We start from the raw sequence: 24,527 nt of genomic DNA, 5'->3' as shown, positions 1-24,527 counted from the left end.
TGGGGGCTATTCTTCACTTCCAGGAGTCTTTGTTCTTCTTTACGCTAAAGATAGTTCTTAACATCTTAACATTCCAACAGCCTGACCACGGGCGGCAGCTTTCGGTATGTGCACACAACTGCTATGTTAACTTCCTACTGATATGATGCACCGTTTGAAAGCTAAAATCCTTGTGATTCGACCACTGAAAACCATTTCAAGATACAATCACCACAGCGGGTACAATAAGTGCCTCTGTCAGACCAACCAGTACAATCAATATTGATGCTACTCACGTATGAATCCTCATAATAATCCAACGATCAATTATATTCCAACAATAATGGTCTTGTTACGTTGTCAAAGGTCCAAACGATCCAATCCAGTAAAAACATTTAGTCCAAAACACATTACTCCATCAATAAATCCCCAGGGACTGCTGTGGCATTGTTTCATATTTGCTGGCTATGTCAATATAACCGTAATAACGCCGATTTGAATGTATGTATTGTATTCAAATTAGCCACTGAACTCGAGTGACAACCCAATGTCCCGTACACAGCCTATAATAGCCAACGAGAGCCTGCGCTGTTAGGAAGGGCCAGCCCCTATTATTTTGTGGGTAGGCTGAGCCAATTGCAACCAATTGTGCCGATGATTTTGCATGAATTTTACAGAATTTTTGTTTGGTTTCATAGTCATGCTGCAGAATAAATGTGGGGCTAACCAGTTCTGAGCTGATGGCATGATGTGTGCATCCACGGTCCTCAATGTTGCCGGTTTCTTTGTGCTTCTTCAAAAGAGCTTGGCACATCTGGAAACCCCTATCTGCCTTGAAATTTCTGCCTGGGAGAGACCTTGCTGAAGCAGTATAACTACATTGTGTCTTGTTGCCGTGCTCAGTCTTGCCATGGTTTATGACTTTGACAGTAAACTGTCTTCAGCAACCTCACCTTGTAAGCTGAGTTTGCCTGTTCCTCAACCAATTGTATTCCTCCTACACAGTGGTTTCTGTTTAAGTTACAATTGTGTTTCAACCTACATACTGAATTGGTGATCATTAGCACTTGTTTGGTATATCTGCTTATTAATACACCTGACGATATGCCTATAAAATCGCTGACTTTGTCCAAGTGTAGCTAGAAGAATTGAGGTTTTGAAGGCAAAGGATGGTCACACAAGATATTGATCGTATTTAGATTTTTCTGCTGTTCACTCACTTTTGAGGAATTAGGCTTCTTCGTGTTCTTCCCGAGAGTCAGATGAGAATAATGATACTGTCACGTCTTTATGGTAAATAAAAAGCAATAGCAAGTTTGCTCCGAGTGTACCTGTGTGAACGTGTCCTCCTAAGCAGACACCCGATAGGGTATAAAAATAAAAAAATAAAAAACAGTGTGAGCATGCGCTGCCCACATCCATGTCCATTATAGAGTACATCAAGCTATCTGGCCATTTAACAATCATGCATAGTGAAATTTAACTTAACAAGACCTTCTATGAAACCCTAAAGGCTCCAACATTTATAACGGCACGCAATATACACAACAAAGAGCTATGACATTCTTAGACCTCACCAGGACCGGGTCTAGGATTAGTTTTTCCAGAGGTGGTACTGGAGAAAGTCACGGGGTGATTTAGACCAAAATCCCCCTGGGACCATGAGGGTGCTCTGAACTTAACATGGCACGTCTATTAGATTGTAAAATGGCTTGTGGGTAGAAGTTGAGGGAAGACCATGTAGTGTCCATAATAAACATTCATCTGGGGAGAATAAAAAGGCTCAGTAAATTTCATGGCAATTTGTCCATTCGATATTCAGATTTCTTGTATAAGTAAGTATTCTTATTTACAAAAGGTCATCAGGGGTCATTACAAACAATACTAGTCACCCTGTGGGGACAACAAACATTTATAGCACTTCGTGAGAATATCCTTGCCATGGAAAGAGGGGATATTCTAATCTGATTGGTGGCACTAGAGTAAAGGTCAGAAGACACTAGAATTCATACAAAATATCACAACAATCAGCCTGATCGTTGGACCAACCAACCAGTTAGAAGATGGTTTGATTTTGAAGTGTACCAATGTGAAGTATTTTAAGAAATCAATGCTACAGTTTGACCCCATACACACCATGACTCAGGTCCAGTAACAGAGACAGGTGAGGCAGATGGTAGCAGTGAGCTGTGGAGCTACTGTCCTGCTTTTGTTACAGAAAAAGCTAACCAGACAGAAAGTTGGAGAAAAGGACACTATTAATGTGCGTGTGTGTGTGTGTGTGTGTGTGTGTGTGTGTGTGTGTGCGCCCACAGAGAACCAGAACCAAGAAGTTCTTGGTGCAGCCACACACACACAAAAACAAAAAACTGAAATCTATGCAAGTACAAAATCTCTTGCATTAAATACAAACGCAGTCTCCTTTGCAACATGATGTCAACCTGCAGTGGCCAGACAGAACCAACAGGGACAGCGTGTGTGTGTCTGCGAGCAGGGGGGTGATTCAGAAAAACAGAGACCAAACAAGAGTGCTGAGGAAAATGAAAGGGGAGAAAATACAGGAAGTGGGTGACAAGAGGATGAGACAAGGCCAGGGAAAAGGTGTCCGTTTTCAGTCTGGAGGAATGAGTGCAGACAATGTTTGGACGGATAGCAGTCAGCAGAAAAAGCACTGCCCTGTCACTTGTGGTAACGATAGATGGGCTCAATCAGGGGAGATCAAGGGGATGGAAATGTGGAAGGACAAGATGAGAGCAATGCACCACAAATAGCCTCTGGCACATGTTCATGGAAAGACTGAATCTTAAATAATTTCCTCAGCCATTTGCACCCTTCCTTGATCATTAGCCTGCATTGTTTTTTGGAATTCCTAGTGTACTTTTGTCAAATCTTTACTCCCTTTATCAATTTTGATTTAATACTACCTCTCTAGAGGAGCAGGAAGAGAGCCTTTAGCGTTGGATTGTGGGCTTATGGGAACAATATGTTAAAGGCAGATGTTTTAAAAACAGCATGGGCAGACAGCTTCCCCTCCAAAGGGTTTCTCTTTATCACACGCACTATAAAATATTGGGAGGAAAAACAACAGCGATGCAGTGATTTTGGCTCTCAATATGAAAGACATTAATGTATTCATGAGTTGCTGCTGCAATCATGCCTCTATGAATGGCATTTTGATATACCAGCATAGCAAGTGTGAATGCATCCTCGCCAGTCGGGACTGTTTCAAAACAGGAAAGTAGAAAGAATTCCATAGGCCTCAGGGTTTTCTAAGGACAAAACATTCCTCAAACAAAAGAAGAAGTAAGCTAGGATGAATTCACCATTTGCATGTCAGCTGTCAAATCTTTTTATGATTGGCTGCACTCGAGCGACACATACTCTCTTCCTCAATATGTCTGCCAGAGGAAAAGAGGGGACTTAAAAAAAGAGAATATACCAGCGGGGGAAGGCAGAGGAAAAGAAATATGGTATCTTACGGCTGTTTCTGAGCCCCAAATTCTGCCTCTGACAAGCTTATCATTCCCCTTGTCTATGATCTTCCCAAACCTCTAACACAACTGAGCAGAGACACATGACAGCAAGTGAGCCAGAGAGAGAATGCCAGACTAATACACAACATTTTACCCAGGGAGGGTCTTGTTAGACAAACAGCCACTCTAATGTCAGATAAGAAGATAGATAGAAGGTAGATAGATAAGACTGACAGGGAAACATTTTTGCAAAACATCAGGAGGTTGAAAAGTCTTTCAAAACTACATTGTAGTCAGAAAGTATAAAAACAATAATGTGTTTTTATTGTTTGGGTCTGCACTCCAGCACAGTGGATTTTGAAATGAAACAACTGTGATGCTGAAGTGCTATATGCTATATCAACTTCAGGTACAATCCCACAGATTGCCGTCCTGGCTGCTCATTTATTTAAGAAAAATCTATTAACGTAAGATTTTTTTTATCTTCTATAATTATAAATCAATTTACAGATTACAATAATGTATCGTCTGTAACGTTATGGTGAAAAGTCAAAACTGTGCTACAAGTGCAAAATGGAGCTCCGGGACTGCGCATTGCATTTACACACTGTAGTGAAGCAGGAAAATTCTGAATTCAATCATTCCCAGGGAAGAATAAGTTTGACACGACTCATGTGCAAAATACACTAGCCCTGTAAGACGAAGGTGAAGTATTTTAGGAATGCTGCAAACATGACAGTCACGTAGGCCATCAGCCAGGGACCACCGTTAGCAAAACTGAACTCCAGCAATAGCAAATGCACAATTTTACAAACCTTTTAACCAACTATGAATAGAAAATAACTCCGTCTATAGCCTGATTTATTTCAGAAGACCTGTATGGATAACAATGGCTTTCCCTATCCTTGCAGCAAGAGGATGCCTACCATTTTCCACTGCTGGGGACATTATATTAATAAAACTACAGTGGGTCCTTATTTAGATTAGACCAACCTCGGTTTCTACAAAAGAACCTGTGTGGGAAAGGTGGACTAAATAAATAAATAAAAAATGGTTATTCAATGCCAGCTTAATTCAAAAATGTGTTATGCTTATTGTTACTCCACTTGGATGTTTGACCTTCACTGTACATGACTGATATTTGCAGAGTTATGTTTGACCTTCACTGTACATAATGACTGCTATTGATATTTGCACGGTTTGAAACTAGAGGACTACTTTCCCATTAATCCCACTACAGTAGGTGTTTCACTTTCAGAAGACCAGACAGAAAAGAAAAAGGTTAAGTCAAAAGATGGCTGCAGTACAGTTCTGGCACAGCCTCACAAAAGGAGTATGCCAAATGTTACAGACAGACAGTGAGCGCAACAGAACTGAGAATTATCAAATATAATGAGTTTGTGTTAACTAGTCTAATTATTTTCTGTCCCGGTCGCGGATGTAAATAGCCTTAAATTAATGCTGAAAGTGAGCACTTTATCCTCATTATCATTGCTTCATTTCATATCCAATGTGCTGGTACAGAGCCCATACACACACTCTGACTGCAGTCTAAGTTTGGCATAAGTTAAATGTGTCTTTCCAGTGTTTAAATGCATGCTGTTGTGCTGTAATCAGCCTGGGTTTGGTTAAGATGTCAGTAAACAATGTCACCTGCTGTCAAGATGGCTGAAATCCAGTAAATTGAACTCCCTGTTGTCCTGAGAGTGATAGATGGTGTCAACATCCTGGAATAGTGAAAGAGAGCAAGAGAAAATGTTGAAAGAAAAAGAAACAAGCAGTAACAGAGTTAGCAAGAAATGGGACCATAGCTTAAAAACACCCCCCAGTTGTTCAAAAGACGGGACTATCTTTAAAAAACACAACAAACTGCAGTGCTTTTGTACAGCCTGTACAGCGTCTTTACCCATTGGACTTCTTCTTTGCAGGCAATTCCGTTGTAGTCACAAAGAGCTGCATAGGTCTCAGAAAAACCTCCTGAAAAGTGGAGAGAAGACAACCAATCAATCCAAGCCAGACCATAGCAGATCTGAAATGACAAGGATAGAATAAAGCTGGGTAGAGGACGTATGAAGGAATGAAAGGGAGGAATAGTGCAGGCCTGAGATAAAAGAGGAAGTCAGAAAGAGCGAGACACAGATAGTCAGCAGAGAGAGTGAGAGATTAGCTGTAAATATTGAGGTGAGATGAAAGTATTGCACCATGAAAGAGCTCTTCTTGTAGATTAATAGGATTACTAGCAGAAAGGGAGCGCATCCAGTAACTTTGGTCTTCTGACCCACTTAAGTATGAGTCTCCAACATGATTTGTTGTGAGCCAGTGAGTCAGCAAGTGGATGGACACTAAAGTGCGACTGTGTATGTCTGTGTGCATTTGTGTTTGGTGCGATATACGTAGCAGACTCACCGCAGGTTTTCTGGGGGTCTAAGGACGATTCAGAGTTTGGTGAAAACTTGTGACTTCCATCAGTCAGGTCTCCCTCTGCTCGACAAATAGGAGGACTGAAATACAAAGAGGGAGAGAAGAGATTCAGACAAGACAGGAGTCTATAGCTGTGGCTCTGTAAGGCTGTACCCTAGGCACAGCAGTGCTTTGAGTTCAATGTTAATTTCACCATGCTGACATGTGAACGCTGGCAATGCTAACATGCTGATCTTAAGCAGCAGGTATAATATTTACAAATGATCGGCATCTTAGTTTTTAGCATGTTAGAATGCTAACATTTGCTAATTAGCACTAAACAAAAAGTACAGGTCAGGCTGATGTGATTGGTCAAATTCAATTCATCATCATCATTAAAAGCTAAGGGATCACCAAAGTGATCATCATTTCATCCTAAGCGGAACATAAATCAAATTTTACGGCATGGTTGGTGCAGGAGAGTTGAAGGGCAGGCATAGAGGGAGAGACATGAGGCAAAGATGCTGCATAAAGAGTAAGGGTTCGTGCTGGTGTTCTCAAAACAGCTATGTTATTGTAGTTTGGCCTACTGATTTAGCCTGCTTATAAACACTATTGCAGACGGGACTGTGAGAGACACCTCACTGAGACAATTAATGTACATGAAGAAGCAATTTTGATACCAAAATGATCAGAAATATGATGAACAGAACCGTGACTATTATCTTCATTATCTACGTTCTCAGGAGAGGCACAGTCCTTGACTATTCAGAAGCAGTGTTGTGATTAGAAGGCCTCTGGTACCTACTGCCGGTTTGGGAAAAAGTGGATAGTAAATATTATGCTACCCCTCCCTCAGCTGTTAAAGTGCCCCTGAGTAAGGCAATGAACTCCCAGCTGCATAAATGGAGAACATCAGTGCCCAAGAGTAAGCACACTGGTACAAGGAGTATAATCTTCCCACTCCCTGTTAGCACTCCTACTGCAAGAACCTCGTAAATAAGGTCACCAAAGGGGTATTTGACTTATAAAGATTCAGAACTAAATTTAGCCTATGCCTACTAAACGAAACACAGCTGCATAATATTTTCAAACTGTTAACACTGCCTTATTTGCATTGGCAAGATGGTAATTTGCAGCACGCTTGGTTTCATTGATTAAAGCCGCTCCAGTCAGAATTAAGATGGAACGTAACCGTTTGCAATGTCAAAACCGCTTATGACATTGCGTTGGTAGTGAATAACTGTAAAAAAAATATATATATAAATAACCTGTAAATCTGGGGTGCTACCGTGGGTCCCTGCTGCAATAGCATAAAAAGAAGCATATTCCTCAGCTTACTGGTTGTTTGTTTTTAAAATGTTTCTTTGACAAAAAGCATCCAGTAAGCAGAAAAGAGTAAGCACTGCCTTAAATACTGTGTTCGTACATAATACTGTGCTGTACCTGCTTTGGGTTTTGATAGGATTACACCACTATACTGTTGCATTCAACACACACCATCCTTAATCCCATTTGTCAACAAATCACACATAACACCTAACCACATCAGTGACCTTAATCCCCACCTTATCTCGATAGTCATCACCCACCCCTGGAGCAAGTGTGTGTACTGTATGTGTCCATTATTTTGATACCATCTGCATTATGTAGTTCAGTACAGCAGCACCAATCGGTTACAAGGCTGCACAATCAAACCCACAACAACTTCCCTCCCTCTGCTCTCCCCTCTCTCTTTATTCTCTTTAAATGTTCTCACTGGAAGCAATCATCCGCCATGGCCCTAATGGAAAAGAGCCATTCTAAAAGATGATAGAGTGCAGAGATAGTCTTATGCAGGGTCAATAGTCAGAGCACAGTCAATCCCATTGCTCTTAGAAATTGTAGATGAGACCCAAGAGAGAGAAGGGAATATACTCACATTCACATGAGCATGGGACAAAAATTTTACTAAACTCTATCCAGGCTTCTCTTTAGTGTGTGCGCATCTCCTTCGAAAGTGGAGAGGACATACAACTGTGCTTGAATGGCTTTTTGACTGGAGGCATGAGTCTATTGCTCCGTCAGTGACTGTGTTCTGCTACTCACTGCTTATACTAAATAAGCTGCTTTAAAAAGAAAAAAAAACAAAACAACAACAACAACACAGTGCCTTCAGGTAACAGCTTACTCAGTGTCAGCTGGCTGATTTAATCCCAGTGATTGCTGGGTGTTAAAGTCTACCATGACACAGGAATGGGTTGGATGCAAACTACAGCAATACAAGAATGCATTTGGCTGCTGAGGAGGAAAGCTGCCCGTAAGTGAAGCTGCCAACTTGCCAACGCACTGTCGAGTGCTGTTAACGTCGGCCAACTTGTCTTTGCTCCTCAGAATGTACAACACACAAACAGAAAGACTTGTTTCTTTGCTCAAGGCGAGGATGCTTACGCATAAATGGAGTTGTTGAAGACTCGGGAGAGGGCGAAGTTGATGTGGCTGACCATGTGATCCAGCTGGTCCTGGGTCTGTAGTCTCAGAGAGTAGGTGGTCTTGTCTGTATCGATGACAACCTGTATATGGACATGACAGTCTTTCAATAGAACTACTTTATTCTGCTACGAAGGTCCAAACCGCACGAAAACAACTGAACTTCAGTGCATCACCTGGTGTTCTGGATAAGTGTTCATTGCTCGGATTTCCAAGAAGTTAAAGGTGACCTCCATCTGAAAATAGCAGAAAAACATCAATGTGGTCCAAACTGACTTGTCAAAATTCCTAATTTACATTATGTCTTCTTCTGTATAATTTTCTTGGTTTTGGCCATCATTTCTTTAGATCATGATAATACTGCACTCACCAAAGTAGCTGCTGCGATCTGGGAATGTAGCAATACCACTTCAAAGAAGTCAGATGGGGCAAGAAACACGAGCAGTAATTCAAATTTTTTATTATTGATTAGCTGAATTTAAGAGAAAACAAAGGTTAACAGTACAATTGGCTACTGACTGGGCAGGCAGCAACTCAGAGGTGCTCTGCTTTGATAAAATTCAGATACATCTATCGCAACTTAGTGCAACAGGTTACTTGTGACCAGAAGCTTGTGTAGAGGGACAAACGTAACAATTGGACGTTGTTGTAGATATGTTGCAACTGTCTCAGATCGCAGCAATTATTTTAGTGTGAACAATGAATAAGACCCAAGTTCAAATATACTTGAATTATCTTTAAGACATTTTTGGAAACACACTTATTCGCTTTCTTGTAGAGAGTTAGATGAGAACATTGATACCACTCTCATGTATTATTTTATTGCGGTTTTACACTTTGGTTTGTGTATGGTTTAAATAAACAAGATTAAGCATGTTAATTAGTGGGAGGTGCAGGGAGGTGGCTTTGGACAGAACTGTTTTCTCCCTGCTCCCAGTCTTTGTGCTAAGCTAAGCTAGCCAGCTGCTGAGAGAGCAGTATCCGTCTTCTCATCCAACTCTCTGCAAGAAAGGTAATAAGCATACTTCCCAAAATGTCTAACTGACTTTATGCCACCTGCCTCTTTATCATGTTTATTGTAATCATCATCACTCCTATCATTCTAAAACATCATCACCACAGTCATCATCGTTATCTCTTCTCTCCTGCTCGGAAAGACTGATACTTTTTTTTTTTTAGTCTTTTTTTACCATGAGATCAAGGCAGGCAAGTGAAAACCATAAAATTCCACTGAGAGCGGGGGAACATTTACCTTGGTGGGCACTTTGACAGCAAAGAGATACAGTCTCCATGTTGCCAGGACCTGAGGGGAGAAGACATTCATTTTTCTGTCACAGAGCAGGAAATGCAAAATGCTAATCGTAGCAAAAAATAGCACAGCACAAACACCCCATAAAGAGAGCAAATCATCTCTGCAGCTCATCCAAATGGCCTGTAAGTCATGCTAAGCACTCTAGACATTAGCAAGCTAATGATGATGGCGCGTGTGAGCGCGTGTGTGAAAGAAATATTATGCAGAAATTGAGAGTCACGTGGCAGTTTGATTCATCGCGCTAAGTTGTGTTGATGAAACTAAGTAACATGCATTCAACAGATGCTTCATTGCATCAGGGAAGAAACTAATGGTAAGTTAAGGCCAAGGGGAAGAACGAGGAGAAAGAGGACAAAGAAGACAAGAAGACGAAGCAAAAAGAGAGGTGTGCTTTTGCCAAAAGAAACACATTACCATTTTAAAGTGTCTGGGGTAAAGTAAGAGATGGAAAATGTGAATATATTCACATCTGCCTATGTAATTAATCTCATTCATAATTCAAAATCTATAATTAGCATACTGCATGCATGTACCATGCATCTCTATCCCTCTCTAGCTCTCCCTCTAATTCTTGGCCATATTTTTCATTTTGCTCTTTTTCAGCTGGCTCTCAAATTCCATCCTTGTCTCATCATTAATTCCCTCCCTTGCGTTCTGTCATTCCTCTGATTTCTCTCTTTATCTCCATGGAAATCTGTTTATTCCCCCCTCCCCACCCACCATCTTCTTCCTTAATCCCTAATCCCTCCATCTCCCCGTGTGCCACAGTGCTCTGTCTGGTTTGCTCCCGCCTTAACACCTCACTCCATCTCCTCCTGCTCTCACCCTCTCCCTCCTCCTCCCTGCTCTCAACTCCCCTGTCTCCTTTCCCGTTTCAGTTTTTCTATTCTTTTTCTGCTCTGTCGCTTTCAATTCCTCAAGGTCTCTCTGTGCTGAATGGCTAATGGCACCCCGCTGAGTGGTGGTGAGAGGAAGAAAGAAAATGAAACATACAAAGAGAGAGAAAGAGGGAAAGATGGAGGAGGCGTTAGAAGGATAGAGACACCAGATTTCCCTCCTGATAATGAAGTTTTCGGATAGTACACCAACACCCGGCAAAGCTGGCCTCATAGATCAGACCTGTATCTTAACTATATAGACACCCATAACAGACTCCCACAGAGAAGAGACAGAGGAATGAAAACAAGAGACCAAAAAGAAGGAGACAGAATGATACCCCCACCAAGAAAAAAAATCTCCGTGCTGAGCTAGTGGAGGGGCCTTCGCAGAAGATTGTTAGTCCTATCACAGCTCCTTGACAAGTTTGAAAACACTGTTATATAAATCCAGAAAGGAGCGGGGGAAGCGTGATGGGACCTTGAGGCACACAGAAAGAAGAAAAAGAGAGGTGAGAGATATAGTGAGAAAATGAAACAGGGAAGCATATTCTCCCTTAAAAAGCCTTGCAAGCTGACAGAGGGTCTCATCATGTAAACTGAGGCATCAATAATGCAGGCTCTCTGACGGGTGCTGATTTGATCCTCTGAGGCTGTATAGGGCCTCTTGCCTACGGTTACTCCTCTCTTGATATATCATTTACAGGCCACTGAAGTATCATTAGAGATAATCAATACTCAAGACAGTTATTTTTTGCTAACCAGAATGGGGTATGTGCACCATTTATACAGAAGTATAACAGATGCAGGATTTGAGCCAATGTTCCCCTTCAAACTTAAAATGTCCCTTCACTATAACCTCCCTGCACCCAATTGTGCCCCGTAATTTCAAGGGCAGGATCTACCATGCATACCATGGATGTTTCATTTTTACAGCATGGCTACACAGGAGGTGTTGGGTTTGAGTGCTGTCAAAATGCTGGTGACCTACACTCAGTACTGTAACTGAACGCATCTTATGTGGACATAGACGAAGGGCAGAACTTGCTGGTATTTTAAAACAATCGCAAGGATTGAGTCGTTTTGCTGTTCTCAAAGACCAACAGAGTGAGGAGTCTGTTTGTCAATTCATTATCTAATGTTAGCTGTGCACATCTTTTGTAACTAGATAGCAGTTGAGTACTGACCAACAGCTAACGCTAGCAAACAGTACACAATAGTCAGAATCCCACAGCTCTACTTTAAGTACATCACATCAATATTTTAAATCAGCTTAATCTGGATTCAGAGCTGAGCAGCAGCTTGTCTTGTCAGTTCTGGGAAATTGTAATGTTAGCTAACTTTAGTTCAGCATCCAAAGATCAATATAGATAGATAGACCCCTGCCGGAACTCTTTTGTGCCCTGTCCACCGGTGGAGACGGAGAAGGGAGAAAATCGGGTGATTTTTCTTATCCAAGCATGTGCATAAATTTGCTCATCAATGTCACTTCTCATAAACTGACCAATCACAGCCTGGATGGGGCGGGACATTAAACTACACCTGCAGCAAACTTTCGAAATGTTGAACTCATTCTGCATGAATGATTATTGACAAATATTGACAGCACTTAGCATTAACAAATTAGGGACTAAACACAATGTAGGTGCATTTTTCTTTTTCACAAGGAGAAGAGTACTTTCTAGCCCTATTTTTAAGATTTAAAAAAATTCTTAAAAATTCACATTTATTTCAATCATTTTGAGAAATCAAAAAGAAATTTTGTTATGTCTAAAACAATGTCCAATATCAATTCTCATATAATTTTATAGAACTCACCAGGTGTAATTTTCACATTTTTGTTTACTTTACCCTTTTATGGAGCTGTAACCCCCTAGAAAAAGAAACTTTTTGAAGCATCAAGCCATGAGGATAAATTATCCAGCCATTAAAATTTTTTTTTAAAAACAACCAAATCTTAAGCCACAAACAAGATTCCCCCACCCCCACCGGCATTCCGATCAATCGGAAATCCTAAACGCAGCGCAAAGATTCATTTTGAGCGCAGGAAATCCTCTGAGATGAGATGGTTGACTTTTTTGAACTGGTCAGTGAGGGACTCACCAGGTGACAATCTCAAAGTGATGAGGGTGGGTGTGTGTGTGTGTGGGGGGGGGCAGGGGGTATATGTCTGAGGGGTACAGAGGTGCCCTTGCTGTGATGGCACAGTGTCAGAAGCACTAGTTCAAAGAGCCAGCCAGCCGGCCGGCCCCTGAGGCACACCACGAGGGCAGGGTGGGAGTGTGTATCATACAGAGTATAGTACATGCACGAAAACAACAAACGTGTCTCTTTCTGGATGTGTGTGTTGGCTTGCACATGCAGCCAAGAGGGCAGAGGGCGGGGGCTTATATTAATCATAAGCTGCCAGGCTCTGGGTCTTGCACTTCAAACGAGATGGTGCAAATCAAAGTGTGTCTCTGGGTTGAGTGTGTTTGTGTTTGTGTCTGTGTGTGTGTGTGTCTGTGTGTGTTGCAGCACTGCCTCTGAGGGAACTGAGGATCAGTGCCAGATTTGTCCGCCTGCGGTATTTCTGGCTTGGCCACAAGGGCATTTTAAAGCATGCACACACACACACACACACACACACACACACACACACACACACACACACACACACACAGTACACGCAGCACAAAATCAGAAACATTCTGATACAGACATTTGCATGAGGCTGGCATGCCAGTACAGCATGCACACTCCGTTTTTACTCTCATGCACGTATAATGATGCACAATAGCTTGCTAAAATCGGCTTTGGACTACAGTGGCCTGTCTCTCTTCCTGTGTCTCTCACACACACACACACACACACACACACAGTCAGCTACCATCACTCAAGTGAACTTAGCATCACAAGTACACACAACCCTGCCATCACTCAATCTGTCAGCTTGTGTGTGTGTGTGTGTGTGTGTGTGTGTGTGTGTGTGTGTGTCAGGGGGTTTGAAAGTACAGATGCCCTGGGTCCTACTTTATAAGTGGACTAAGTGGACTAGAGTGGTTGAAAAAGAGAGAGAGAGAGAGAGAGAGAGAGAGAGAGAGAGAGAGAGAGAGAGAGAGAGAGAGAGAGAGAGAGAGAGAGAGAGAGAGAGAGAGAGAGAGAGAGAGAGAGAGAGAGAGATGTAGCCAAATGAGAGGCAAGAAATGCAAAGCTCAAAAACACGTCTTGTTCCAGATTCTCTCCTAAAAACTCAGTCCAATGCTTCTAAATCAAAGAGATGGCAGAGAGAGCGCTCTGAAACCCAAAGGACCTCTTGAAAAGACAGGGAAAAAGAGACTGATAATGGGAAGGGGTTGCAGGGTTGTACTATAGATGGGAGTAAGAGATGGGATAGAGTGTGTAAGAGTAGACATAGGGGCTGAAGAGTGGCCAGGATTGGGTGAATGGGCTAAGGGAAAATAAAATGGATGAGGAAAGAGGCAGAGAGATGAGGCGTGGATACAGGAGTATCTGGACAATGAGAGGGAGGGAGCAAAGGAGAGAAGGGAAATGAATAGGAAGGCAAGATAATATAGAGGCAGGAATACTTTGACGTGCCTTTCAGCCCTGACAACATACACACACACAGTCTTTCACACTTCCTCTCCTTCTCATGGGGGAAGACAGAAGGTCAGCAGTCACATTATATAGCCTCTATGCCATAGGCTACCAACATGTGTTATGATAATCAAAAGAAAGCAGAGTCCTAATTACAGCACAGAGCACTTGCCACACACCGTCAGATGGTAAATCCCAGACAGTTGCAGAGAAAATGACTCCACACTGAGTATCTCGCAGCAAAAAGCCGTGAAAAGAAAATCATGGATGATGCAGTGGTAATGTTAGCCATTACACAAAAAATAGAAGTGTTGTGAGAGACCGAAAGAAGAGAAGATTCAGCTGCTAGCACGGACTGTCTCTACTTTACTGCTTTGTTGTTGGCTTTTTTCACACTCCAATGCACAGTTGGAGTCTCTCTACAACAACCTTTCATCTGAAAGCAAGCCAAAGCTTTACCATTTAAAATGTACAAGCTGATTACGTCATTCAGTGAGCGTGTCGTGCTTTTCACTCCCTTTCTTTACCACCACACATGGTTTTTGTAGCTTAAAAACAAACAAGTATTTTTGTGGATTAAACTTTGTCGCAACTTTAGCCCCAGTGATCATCTATTCACTGTCCTGCTGGCTCAAGTTGTACAACACAAACCTCTTCTGAGCTATTTTAGAGCAGTTTTGTTGCTTGGCAATGTGTTTATTATATTTCAGATGTTCAATCACATTTTTTTTAATTCTGGGAAATGTAGAAAATCAGTAATTGAATGACATGAGGCAAGATTCCGGAAAGTTTGTTCATTGAGAATGGAAATTACGACACGGATCACAAATTGATTAACACTGATATTGTTGAGTAGAGATGTGCAGGTATACAGGCTGTATTCCATGTTGAATCATACTGATGTTAACAATTCCGGCAACAATTTATGTTGCCGTCTTCTACCTTTTTGTTGGTCAAACAGAAGCAGAGCAAGCACAGCAGGACCAGCGAATAAAGTTTATCAAGAAAGAGAGCAGAGGATTTTACATGAATGACCAAGGGGAAATTGCCTCAAGGTCACACAGATAATGTTCTTCCTTAAGCATCAGCTGCAGCTCTGCCTGTGGTGTTTGTTGTTAGTAGTGAGGAGGTAGTGTGCACAGGGGATGGACTGTGCTAATGGCTGAGGATCCCAAACTATGCCAGGGTCCATTGCTATTATGTTCTGAATGCTTCAGCAAACATTACGCTTTTTAAGAAGGATTTCAGCTTTTCACTCAATACTCATTGATGGAGAACAAAAGTGTCAAAATCATCCACCTGTCATACCAAGTGTGAGTTTTAGACTCAAGTACGAGTAAAGCTAAAAAAAAAAAAAAAAAAAAAAAAGGCTTGCTCCTAAATTTCCCAAAATGCAATCAAAAGTGTGTTTCATTAGACCGTCTCAGGACATATCAGTTAAGCACATCCGCATTGTGGTACGTACTGGGCAGAGCACCGTGGAACAGAGGCAATTCAACAATTCCAAAGAACATTAAAATTCAATAATTAAAGAAGACGCACAGCAATAAGATTGAAAACTCTAATTCACGCGGATGAGCTTGAAAAAACCCAAGGAGTAAAAGAAGCATAGAAGCTTAAAAACAAAAGGAAAAAATAAAATCTGCAACAAAATTACACTAACAAGCAAAGACAACTCAATTAAGGAAATGAGATCCATGAAGTTGAATTTAGGACAGAGGAATTTTTTGAAGTAAGATACTGATTATGCTGATCAGCTACAAACATTAGGCAGATGTTGGAACCAATGAGCTTTACACTACTTTTATTTACTTGTATTTATTTAGTCACACAATCAATTAGCCATCCATCCACATTTAGTAATGGTATTAACTGGCAACTGGTACAAATTAAAGTCAAATTGATAGTACTGACAGTATTTAGCACACAAATACAAGTTTATCTCCTTTACAACCTGTCAATTCTTGGGACCCTCGGTTCAGATAAGGAAGAACTCCATAAAAAAGCAACACAGGAGGGATCACTCCTCTATGCAATGTATGCCATGTAATATGGTGAAAGAGCCTTAGAATTAGGGCTAGGCAATAATTATCGCAATATAATTTTCCTCAACAATATTGAAAATATCATTATTGAGGAAATTAGTCCCCAATTATAAATGTTCAATATATCATCAATAAATATTTGGTTTAATTCATTTGAATCACAAACAAATTAGCACTTCATTTTTCTATTAAAATATTTATTTTGTTGAGGAATAGGGACTGAAAAAAGATTTACTAATCATAATTGTTGAAAAACATTTTATCATAACAGTTTTGAATGTTCTACCTCAGATTTGTTAAATAATCCACTGTTTGGCAACAAGTGTTGGTCACATTCTGACCATAAAGAAAAGTTAAACCACATATTTAACCATTTGGTTTCTTCAATTTTCAATCAAGAGCAAAAATGTGACTTTTAACTTTAAAGAAATAAGGATTTGATATATATCGTGATAACTATCAATATCGAAAAAATATAAAAATTCCAGTCATCACTGCAGTTTTCAGAACCAGACTGTTCAGGTAGAAATTAGCAGTAGAAAAATAACTGTGTCTTGTTTGTGGTGAAGTTTTCATGGGTAATTATATGTTTTTGTAAGAGGGCAAGTACCAGCTCACTTCAAGCACTGACTGGAAACTTAGTGATAACTTTGACCCGGCAACGAATACACATTATCCAACAGCACACAATACTGTTTTAGGCTATAGCCTCAAAAGGATCCACCCCCCAAAATGTTTTATTGCTTGTGTCCATAAAGAGATGTATAACTAAAACATTTCTTTTATTTCACTGTTAAGAAAAAAAATCATGCAGCTTTTCTAAACGTGTACTTAATGTTAATGGACTTTTCTACCATTTGATAGCTAATCATAATAAAAAAGAAATCGTTATTACTTCCCAAACAAACTAAGAAATGCAAAAATCATGCTTAAATGAAATGATTTTTATGCAGAATAAAGCAACTTCAAATGTGACTATATACCATAAATCCTTATTATGTATTACGTCCACCAACTTTCTAAATAACAACCCAGCTATAAACATTCCCAAACAGACACTCACTGAGCACACAACTACAACCAAATCTTTAAATGCTGCACCACTAACTTAGCGTCAAACCTCAGTCCTACTCGAGTCTCACAAGAGGGACCTCCGCATAAACTCAGAACCTAAGTGCAAATAAGCGTCTGAAGCACCCGAGTGTGCTCAGGACTGTCAAATCAGTCTCAGCCAGTAATAGACCCATTATTAGGTAGGAGTGAGGGAACCGCAGTCAACAGAGAATAACACAGAGCGACTGATCAGGATAAATAAGTGGTGGAAGAGCCAAATCGGCAACTGGGGCATCACAATACATGAGAGAGTTCCTTCCCCCTCTCTCCTTCCTCCATTCCCTTTCCTCTTGTGGGGTTCCCTCCCCTCCTCTTACATCACTCCCACCCAATCCTCCCCCCCAGACGTCCCTCCCTCCCCGTCTCTCTCTGCCTTTGAAGATGCTTTGTTTTCAGAGTTGCCTCTAATCTTCAAATAGGGTGATCTAATAATGGCCCTAAGAGTGTATATGGGGGCAAGTTTTGATGCACTGAACCATTTGTGACTGCATAGACGCCTCCTGTACATGTCAAACTGTAGCCATGAGAGAGTGAGTGACAGTGTGTGTGTGTGTGTGTGTGTGTGTGTGTGTGTGTGTGCGCACTCGCGCACTCTCATGCTTGTATGGGTGATGGAAACATGAATGTTGATGCTCCCCAACGCTTTGCCCTGGGTACCGTTTGGATGTCATGTTGAGCTGTCCCTGTGCCTGTCTGAGATGGGTGAGGGTGTGTGTGTGTGTGTGTGTGTGTGTGTGTGTGCGCGTGTGCGCTCGTGTGAGAGAGGGAGTCTGTGTGCATGTGTGTGTGTGTCGCAGCATGATGGCTGGTACAGTCAACACACACAGACAGCTGGATACCAGCAATCTCTGCAGGGAAAAGGGGGCAAAAAGAAAGAGCAAGATGTAGAACAAAGACTTTTATACAGTCAACATAAACTTGATGGATAACATAATAAAAACTCTTTCCACAAACTAAACAAACCACAGAAATCGAGATGATCCTGTCCAGACTGCACCTGCTAAATAGACCTCAGCTCTGAAGTGGGGATCCACATGAAAGGGAAGATAAAGGTAAAACAAAGTCTTGCCTATGCCTTCAGGCTTTAGAAGACTAAATTTCATCACTGTATTAGAAAGCAATCCAATCATATTCCACTACTACCACCACCATGTATGACATTTTCAAGCATGTGTAAATATTTTGTGCACAATACCCAAAGAGACTGAAACAAACAGCCTATTTACAAACTCCCTCAGCTGTTCACTCTTCATACATCCAAACAAATTTATCCATTACAGTGGAAAGATTGCCTTTTAGACGTGGAGACCTTTACAACGAGCTAGAATGAATGCTTACTGCCCCCCCCTTTGTGCCTCCTTTCCCTTGAAAGAATTTGGAGCTGTGGAAGCAGCAGCAGCCAAGGCCCATTTGGATAGTAAAAAACTCTCGTAAGGCAGAGACCTAATTGAATTGCTTCTGATGGAAAGAGGAGCTCAATAACCTTTTACAGGTTTGAGTAAAAGATGGAGGGAAGAGGGAAGGGCATAAAGAGGAGAGAGAGAGAAAGTGAGAGGCGACTGCCGTGGTGGTAGGGGGAGAAGGAGGAGGAGGGTGATGACGGGGAGGAGAATAATCGAGATGGACAGATAAGGAGGGAGGGAGAGTGGAAACAAAGAGGAGATGACAAAAAGGGGGGGGGGTAACGATGGAGATAGATGGGGCTGGCGGGGGGAGATGGGGAAGAGAAATTAGAGACAGAAAACTGAGAGAAGTACAGATTAATAGTTTAGATTGGCTTATCAACTTGTTTTTCTTGCTGTCCTGAGGGCAGGAAATGAGCTCGTTTTCGCACATAGCAACTGTGTGTGAGTAATTGATCAGTCACTAATGTGGCTGACTAGTTTCTCAATAACAGAGGTGGCCTTGGCTCGGACAAGCTCTCCTTGAATGCATCGCAGGGTACCCACACACCCTCTGGCATACACTCACACAGGCGTCTACTTCAGAAAAAAAAAAAAAAAAAAATGATGCCCCTGTGTGTGCACCACGTCAGGCTTACACACACAAAACTCTTGCCTGTGGCATTAAGGCCATCCTGCCACATCTAATAAACTCTGAGGCTGGACTCAGTAGGCCGTGGCATGGTGTCCACTTTGCTCTGCTTAGGCAGCATCTGTCTTAAGCCTGCTTTTCAACGCATCTGTTGTGTGTCTCAAGATGCGTAATCTGTGACTTCTTATGGCTCTTTCAATTTGTCACAATTAACTTCTATTAAATTCCGTTTTGTCTGTAAAGGGTCAGCGCCACTCCCTTCCATATTAAAAACCTCACACGTGAGGACGCTTTCACTCTTAAAGAATATCTCTTCCAGGTGACCTGGAAAGCAGACTGTGGAGGAGGGGTTGGGGTTGGTTGTGAGGAGCATCTCTCACCAGAATCCTGTCCTCTGTTTTGCCGCCCCTGGTGTCCTGCTTGATGGCTCGCACAAACTTAATGGCTTGCTTGTCCAGCACCTTCCTGATGCTCTCTGGAGAGAAGAGCAGAGGGAAAAGGGTAAAACAGGAGAGCTAATCACATAATGTAAACACATAACAGAATAAAAGGCGCTGCCCCGAGATGCACTCAGAAACACCGTAAAAAGCTTTTACGGGGGAAATAAATTGAAATATACAGCTGGGTGACAAATTAAAGTAAAAACATGAATAAATAAGTGGGGAAGCATTAGGGATGGACATATTTTCTCCCTTTAGACCTTACTGATTGGATAACAACAGAAAACAACAGGCCTGGTGTGTGTGTGTGGGGGGGGGGGGGGTTAAGTGATGAGTGTATAACAACAACTGCTAGCAAAAACTGATAAATAACACAATATTTGGGGTTGCTGTGGTGTTCAAAATTCTGTTGACAACCAAGTGCAACTGCGTAAAAAGTGGAATCACTAAATTGTTTAACAGCAGCGGCTAAAAAGCTTTTAATGTGGATCCCAACCCGCTCAATAAGGTTAATCGTTTAGTCAATCAACAGCAAATCATGATCAACTATTTTGATGACTGATTAATCATTCTAGTCATTTTTTAAACAAATATTTACTAGCACCAGCCTCTGGCATAAATATTTCTAGGGTTTCTAGACTTCTTAGATAGTAAACCAAATATCTTTGGACGTTTGAAAGTTGACTGGACAAAATAAGCAGCTTGAAGAGACATGGACCATGGAACGTTTCCTTACATTTTATAAACCAAACAAATTGCAAAAATAATGAGATGAATGAAAATAATCCTTTGCGGCCCTTGAGTTGAGATTGTTTCATCAACTAAGAACAGTGCTCATCCAGTAGAGTTCAAGACATTTAAAGTGGGAACTTTAAACATCAGTCTGTTCACAGGTCTTGGGGAGTACCACTGGGGGAAAGTTTTATAAAGCCTAGTTCAAACTACACAATTTTAAGCACGATTTGCCGGTCGAAGAGCTCGGCAACCATCACGCTGTGATCAGGGGTAAATCAGCGAACAATCGGCGGTTGCCAGTCGTTATGTGTGAGCGACTCATCAAAACGGCTCCCTGACGCATCGCTGACACATCGCAGACGCCAGCCAGATATCTAGCATGACAAATATCTGGAGGAGTCGGCTGACTCGATATCCACATCCAGTCAATGAGAGCAGGCAGCTGGCAGAGCAGGCAGCTACTTTTTCACTGCAAAACACTTTTTGCTCCCCTCCAGCTCTCACTGTAGCTCAGACGATCCCTGCTACCTGCATGTGCTAATCCATTCTTTCACCCAGATTATTTGTCTTTATAATTGGTAATTTATAACAAACAACAGCTTTCGTGTGGAGGGTCGCGTCATTCCTGTTTCACTTCTTGTTTCTTGACAAAACATGGTTTGGAGACCAGCGTCGGGTGACAGAGCTGTTGTCAGCTCATGTGGTGTGTGACCCCCTGTCACTGATCAGTCACGTAGTGTGAACGAAGTTCAAGACTCCTGTCACAAGACGGCAAGTTGTGTAGTTTGAACAGCACGGCGATCAGCCGACACTGAAATGTAGTCTGCACAAGCTTTAAAAGGCTCTTGTGGCTCCAGAGGGAGCTGTGTGTAAGCTGATAAGATGCCTCAAGGGATGTCACGTGAGTTAGAAGACTATACAGGTTCAAAATAAAATAAAAATCTGGGGATGTGGAGTTAGAGAGTGAGCTTATGCTAAAAGCAATGCTGAATCAGTGGAGTACTCTTTTAAACAAGCTACGCCAAGGAGCTCTTCTGGAGGATTGTGGTCACCAATAATCTCACCAAGACACTTTATGTAGGGTTTTCTCTTAATTTGTCACCTACCTGTAAACAGTGACAGTAGATGGACATCAGAGTTTTAAGACTTTTTAGGACACCAGCAGTTGACCCTTTATATAGTAAGGAATCAGTGACAGTTATCTTCTTTTTCAAATCTTCCATCCAAATTAGTTCTATGGTCTTTTAATATAGTTGTGTATCCAAAAATTGTGCCCATATCCCAGTAGAATCACCATATTGATGCTGATGATGCTGTCAATGTGTCTTCTCTTTGATTTTCAGTTAGGAATACACTTGTGGATTATTCCTTTAAAAAAAGGCAACCCGCACAGTCACAGAGACATCTTGACAGCTACAAAGACACAAACGTGAGGACAGTCAGACACACACAACCTCTAGCTGAAGAGGACTCATAACTGGGCTATTTTTAGCCTCAGAGAAAGAAAGAAAGAAGCTGCCCGGCTCATCTCAATGGAACAGACCACAAGATCCAGAGCTGCAATCTTTAGGGTCTCTGCTCCACCACACTACGCGACCCTGCTAAAGCTCAGTGGACCACACCGGAGGCCTCCACCATTTACATCTCTCTCAACAACCAATGTAATACAAACTGCTATTCACAAACACAATGTCAGCCTATGTCCTCAGACTGCAAACACGCACATATGCCTGCAAGCTGTGCGATATTCACATTTCAAGCAGGGCCACCCATGCTAAAAATGAGCCCACCAGATGGAGATGCAGCACGTCATGCTGTGTCACGATGCTCCACTGTGTCACAATCTCCCAACTCTCTCAATACTGCACACCCAATATTCTCACTTTCCACATTCAGCATGAACCATGAAGTTGGCTCTCACACTTGAGTGAGCAGCAGCAGATGTGGGAAGGACCGTGCAGGGATACTGGGACGGTGGGTCACACCAGCAGATCGAAGGAAGGATCAGGCGGAGACAAACAGAGTTATTGACATTAAGCTGGGTAAGACCCAATAACTTAAACCTTTTAACACAGTCTGCCCCCCCCTCCCACACACACACACACACACACACCCCCTCCAAGGCCTGCTGGTGTGACCTCAGCATCTGCCTCAAAAGGGTTGAAGAGGGAAAGGTGGAAGAGCATAAACCACAATGGGCCAATCCTCCCCCTCTTCCACTTTCCAATTCCTATATCCTCACTGCCTTTTTCACACCCCACCCTCCATGAAACCCTCCCCATCTTGTCCTTCACTGGCAGGTGTGTTGTGGCCTAATGCAGCCTGACTCTTAACACCAGGTCAGACAGACGGGGCTTGACCAGGTTGAGCTGGTAAACAGCGGGATTTAACTCAGGATAATTAGCAGTGAGACCTCCTCCTTTAACACCTTCTGATCTAAACATACTGGTGTGTGTGTGTGTGTGTCCAATCTCCCCAGCAGAGAGGGGCTCAGCCTGCGTGCGGCTGCACCCATGCTGCCTGCTGCACGCAAAGCGCTCCCGGTCGTACAATAACTCCCACGCGCACACACGCAGAGAGAAAACAAGGAGATGGAAACTCCTAATGAATGCACATCAAAGCCACAACAAGCACACACGCACGGTTAGCACTTAGAAATAACTCAGAGCATTACAGGACTCCTGTGCGTGATAAATTTCACGCCAGGTCTTTTTATGCCAAATCAATCCGAAAGGAAACGCTCCCGCTCCGAGATCGATGGGATTACAATCTTCAACAGCCATTAACTCTGGTTTCGCCTTGGGAGACATTTCATGTGCTTGCCCGAGGTGATAACTCTTTTCGGGAGAGATTTAAAGAGCAGCGGAGTAAAGACAAACTAACCCCGCGCGTCCTGAAACAGGTCCTCCTTGTCAGTGAGAGGTTAAAACACACTTCGCCGAAAAACTCACGTCCGAGCTCACCTGTGATCTCTCTGCTGACGTTGACAAAACCCGCCGCTGTGGTCTCCTTTGAGGCCATGGTGCGCTCCTCCCGCCGGTCCGGCCCCTTCTCCTTCCACCGCTCTCAAATGTCCCCTCGGCGCCCCGTTTTTTCCTCCCTTCCGAGCCTGCAGGTGCTCCTCCAGGCGCAGCAACAGTCCGTACAGTGTGATGTGAAGTATGCGATGCCGTGGTGCTGGCAGAAAACAGAAGAACGCCTCCGACTTCAGCACTCAAACAGAGGGGGGAAAGAGAGAGAGAGAGAGAGAGAGAGAGAGAGAGCGTTGCATTGGGGGTGGGAGGTGGAAGGGTTAGAGGCTGTATCTTTGTACTGTCATAATTCTGTTGAAGAATTCACTATATTATTGTTTAATCTGCTATAATTTGCTTGAAAGTAGGGAATTACATTCAGAGGGCCCAAAAAAAGTCCCTCAGGTGTAACATCTTACAGTAGGCCTATGCTCTTGAACCGAATTCAAAGGGATGAGGACTCCAGATATTGGCTACTTATCATTCACTTGGCTCGGCCTGCTAATAAACAGGATATCTGGTTGGCTACTTACACAGCACAGAGGCTGTTTTATTGACACTCCTCAGTGTTTGAAATATATCTTGAGGACCCCAGGTTGACTGGCTATAGCAGCGAAAGCAGATCTGAGATTTAAGCAATAAACAACATACTGTTTACCACTGGAGGCAATGAAACTCAAAGATCCAGTTATTAAATCCATATAGAATACCACAAAGTCTCAGAATTACAATAATCAATTAATCTATCACAAAGGTTCAGCAAGAACCATTACACCTGAATATTTCTTGTAATCCCTGATTTACAAGAAACACTAAGTGGTGGGTAAATCTATCCACACTTTTGAAAGTAATTTGGTTAAAATGAATCACTTTTTTTTTTTACTAACCCTAAAATGTTCAATATGAACTAAATAAATAAATAAGACGTGATTCAATAAATCATTGTATTTTTTAAATTACAGTAAATTACACAAATGAACCAACTAGTCATGAAATAATTTAATGAATTACTAAAACTCAATTTATTATTATAAAAGGTCATTCTTATTTCATTATATCATT

At 42.0% G+C, this 24,527-nt stretch overlaps 1 protein-coding gene across 4 annotated transcripts in view; it reads right to left on the bottom strand.

Moving 5' to 3' along the window:
• Positions 1-23,612, bottom strand: part of carmil3 (capping protein regulator and myosin 1 linker 3) — a 73,089-nt gene extending 49,477 nt beyond the window's left edge. For 2 of the 4 annotated variants that reach the window (XM_038718746.1, XM_038718744.1), the window contains exons 1-8: positions 23,418-23,611; positions 19,660-19,754; positions 9,574-9,624; positions 8,498-8,557; positions 8,283-8,404; positions 5,859-5,953; positions 5,359-5,429; positions 5,106-5,179 (exon numbers count right to left, since the gene is read on the bottom strand). In XM_038718746.1, the coding sequence (XP_038574674.1) occupies positions 5,106-5,179; positions 5,359-5,429; positions 5,859-5,953; positions 8,283-8,404; positions 8,498-8,557; positions 9,574-9,624; positions 19,660-19,754; positions 23,418-23,475 (626 nt within the window). In that variant the 5' untranslated portion in view covers positions 23,476-23,611. Of the gene's footprint in view, positions 1-5,105; positions 5,180-5,358; positions 5,430-5,858; positions 5,954-8,282; positions 8,405-8,497; positions 8,558-9,573; positions 9,625-19,659; positions 19,755-23,417 lie in introns of all 4 variants that reach the window. The other 2 variants (XM_038718745.1, XM_038718747.1) reach the window with 2 other exon arrangements.
• Positions 23,613-24,527: the final 915 nt, after the last annotated feature.

The sequence above is a fragment of the Micropterus salmoides genome, unplaced genomic scaffold (genome assembly GCF_014851395.1).
Source record: "Micropterus salmoides isolate LMB-PRFRI ecotype aquatic unplaced genomic scaffold, ASM1485139v1 Ms_hic_scaffold_14, whole genome shotgun sequence".
NCBI lineage: Eukaryota > Metazoa > Chordata > Actinopteri > Centrarchiformes > Centrarchidae > Micropterus > Micropterus salmoides.
Note: the sequence above shows the minus strand (reverse complement) of the source record. Positions and strands in the feature narration are given on the sequence as shown.